This window comes from Pteropus medius, unplaced genomic scaffold, assembly GCF_902729225.1.
Source record: "Pteropus medius unplaced genomic scaffold, Ma_sr-lr_union100, whole genome shotgun sequence".
Classification (NCBI taxonomy): domain Eukaryota; kingdom Metazoa; phylum Chordata; class Mammalia; order Chiroptera; family Pteropodidae; genus Pteropus; species Pteropus medius.
The window spans coordinates 12,088,066-12,090,750 of record NW_024349804.1 but is presented as its reverse complement, the minus strand read 5'-3'; the positions used below and the strand labels follow the sequence as shown (position 1 = coordinate 12,090,750).

At 64.2% G+C, this 2,685-nt stretch overlaps 1 protein-coding gene across 3 annotated transcripts in view; it reads right to left on the bottom strand.

Annotated features, from left to right (window-relative positions):
• WFS1 (wolframin ER transmembrane glycoprotein) overlaps window positions 1-2,685 on the bottom strand; it is a 22,898-nt gene that overhangs the window by 17,105 nt on the left and 3,108 nt on the right. For 2 of the 3 annotated variants that reach the window (XR_005647674.1, XM_039838221.1), the window contains exon 2: window positions 577-788. The exons of the other annotated variant lie outside the window; for it this stretch is intronic. Coding sequence is in view for 1 of the 2 variants with exons in the window: in XM_039838221.1 (XP_039694155.1) it covers window positions 577-787 (211 nt within the window). In the remaining variant the exon portion in view is untranslated. The remainder of the gene's footprint in view (window positions 1-576; window positions 789-2,685) is intronic. 3 annotated transcript variants of the gene reach the window in all.

Here is a 2,685-nt window from a genome sequence, read left to right as displayed (position 1 = left end):
CCTGTGCCACTAGGTCCTCGCTGTCTTGCTGCTGCCCTGGGGGGACAGTGTGAGGAGTGGAGACCTGTGGAGGCCCAGGGACGGACTGAGGGTGGGGGCAGCCCCGAGCAGCCCAGCCGGGGATGGGGGACAGTGGTCAGAGGGCAGTGGAGACCTGGGCCTGGGCCCAGGCACATTCCAGGGTGGCCGCTGGCTCTGAGGGGAGTGGCCATGGTGGACAGCGGATGGCGTGGGCTTCCCGGGGCACTGTGTGGGTTGTGAAGCCTTCTCCCCTTCCCAGAGCCTGTGGCAGAGCCACCTGCCAGCCCAGGCTGGAAGCGCGTCAGCGCTGGAGCCATTCGATTATAAATAAATAAGGACTGTGACATCGGTGCTACTCACGTCTGTGAGCTCAGGAGCGAGCCCGGCATCAGGTGAGGGCTGCAGGGCCTGGAGGGGTGCTGGGCCCTGAACTACAGGGGATGCCCGCGGGAGGAACCTCACAGGGGGTGCCCACACCGTGCCAGGACTCGGGGGCTCCCTGGAACAGCCCTGGCCTGGGCCGAGGACAGTCTGGCCCTCCAGGCCGTCCCTTACCTGTTCTGTCCACTCTTTCTCGGCTGCTGGCGCGTGGGGCCTGGTGCGTGGCTGGAGCAGCTGCGTCTCCCACGTCTGGTCCGGGAGGTCGGGACACCCCGCTCTTCTCCTCCACTGAGGAAGTGGCGTTGAGCCGCGAGCGGGCCTGGGGCTGCAGCAGTGGGGGAGGCTGTGCGCCAGAGGGGCTCGGCGTGGGGGCGCTGGGGTCCATCCTGCTGGTGAGAAGTGCTGTGGTCAGACACACACTTGATGTGTCTACCCAAAATCTGTGGAGGGGACCTGATTTGGAAAAAGGGGTCTTGGTAGACGTGATTAAAGATCTCCAGACAAGATCACCCGGGATTGCGGTGAGCCCTAAACCCAGCGGCTACGAGAAGAGGAGGCAGAGAAGACCGCGTGGGACAAGGGCGGAGGCAGAGGCTGGAGCGAAGCATCCGTGAGCCAAGCGACGCCAAGGGTCCCTAGATGCCAGGAGCTGGAGAGGCCAGGGAGGATCCCCCCTCAGAGCCCCCCAGGAGGGGAGGGGAGGGGGGGAGATGGAAGGAGGGCGTGGGGGGGGAGGGGAGAGGAGCACAGCTGGTGGGGCCAGGATCTAGTCAGATCTGCTCAACTTCAAAGCCCTCCAGGCTGGAACCGCAGGACAAAGATCTGGGAATCCGAATGCCACCAGAGAGGGACACGCGCTGGGCAGCTGCGGTGTAACGCGCGCTGTCCGAGAGCGGATGCCCAGCGTGGACCAGAGCGCACGGATTCTGACGGCCTCGTCAGGAAGGAGAAGGCTCGATGAGGCTACCGCAGGGGCTGCCCGCAAACAAACAGCTGACGCAGGCGGCTGCGTCACCGCTCCTGGCTAGGCTTCGGGGTCAGCACCCCCTGAAACTGTCGGGGCCGCAAGTGCACTGTGTGGGGACCTGGGAGGCTCCTCCTCAGACTCCCATGACCCTCCTCAGACTCAAGGCCACGTCCCCCTCCTCGCTGGGAGGAAGACACTGAGCACAGAGCAGGGAGAGGCTGGCGAGGGGGAGGCCTGGCTCCAGCCCTGCCCTCGGCCTGTCCCCACCAGCTGGTGGGCCTGAGCAGGCCACGCCCCCTCCTGCACCTCAGTCTCCTCAAATGTAATGCGGACAATCACCCCATGCTCAGGGGTGCCGCGAGGACCGGATGACACCAGGGATCGTGAGGCACACGAGGCAGGCGCAGGTCCCAGACTTCTCCCAACACCCAGCTCCAAGCACCCAGCCTGCCGGATAGAGTAGATGCCCCACACGTCTGGTGGCTGTTGTCACAGGAAGAGGCAGGGGTGGCCCCAGGCATCATACACCAGTTCACAGGGGCTACACAACCACGTCTACCCTGTCTCCAGCCACAAGCGGGTCGCAAAGACTGAATCTGTGTTCACTGAAGAACCCCGCGGATTTCATCTGACGTGCCCGCCTCAGGGGACCGACCCTTCTTCTAACACACCCCCCAGGTGCAAACCGCAGACGCGGTCCAGCCAGGAAGCTGCCTGGAGATCCAAGCAGGGCTCGGTGTGTTTCCAAACTCCAGGCCTCCAGGAACCAGAGGCCACTCGGCATTTAGCCGCACCGCACGTGTGAACAGAAGCCGGGACGCAGCCGGCCGACGGCGGGGAAGTCAGCAGTGATTCGGCACACACGACCCGGACGTGTGCAGGTCACCAGCCAACCCGAGTCGGCAAGAAAGGCAGGACTTGGAACCATGGGGGCCCCACCCTCCCTCGCCACTTCCAGCGCCTCCCGCTGCCTCTGCGATCAAGCGCCACCTTCTCGGAAGGGCAGAGGCCTGCTCGCCTGAATGCGGGTCGCATAACACCTGGGTCATAACGATGACGGCACCAAACACCAGTCTGCAAGTGCTCTGTCCCCGGCACTTCCCACAGACTTTCTCGGGTTATCCTGGTGTTACAGACGGAGAACCGGCGAAGCCTTCAACCCTCACCCCATCTCACAGGAGGAGACACGGGTCCTGGAAGGCGAGATTCCAGCTCGAGGCCACACAGCTCCGTGCGGGGGCTGGAATTCCAATCCACAAAACCTCTGCGAGTTACTGAAAAAGGGGCCTCTCAAGACCTGGGCCCCGCCGGCCTCT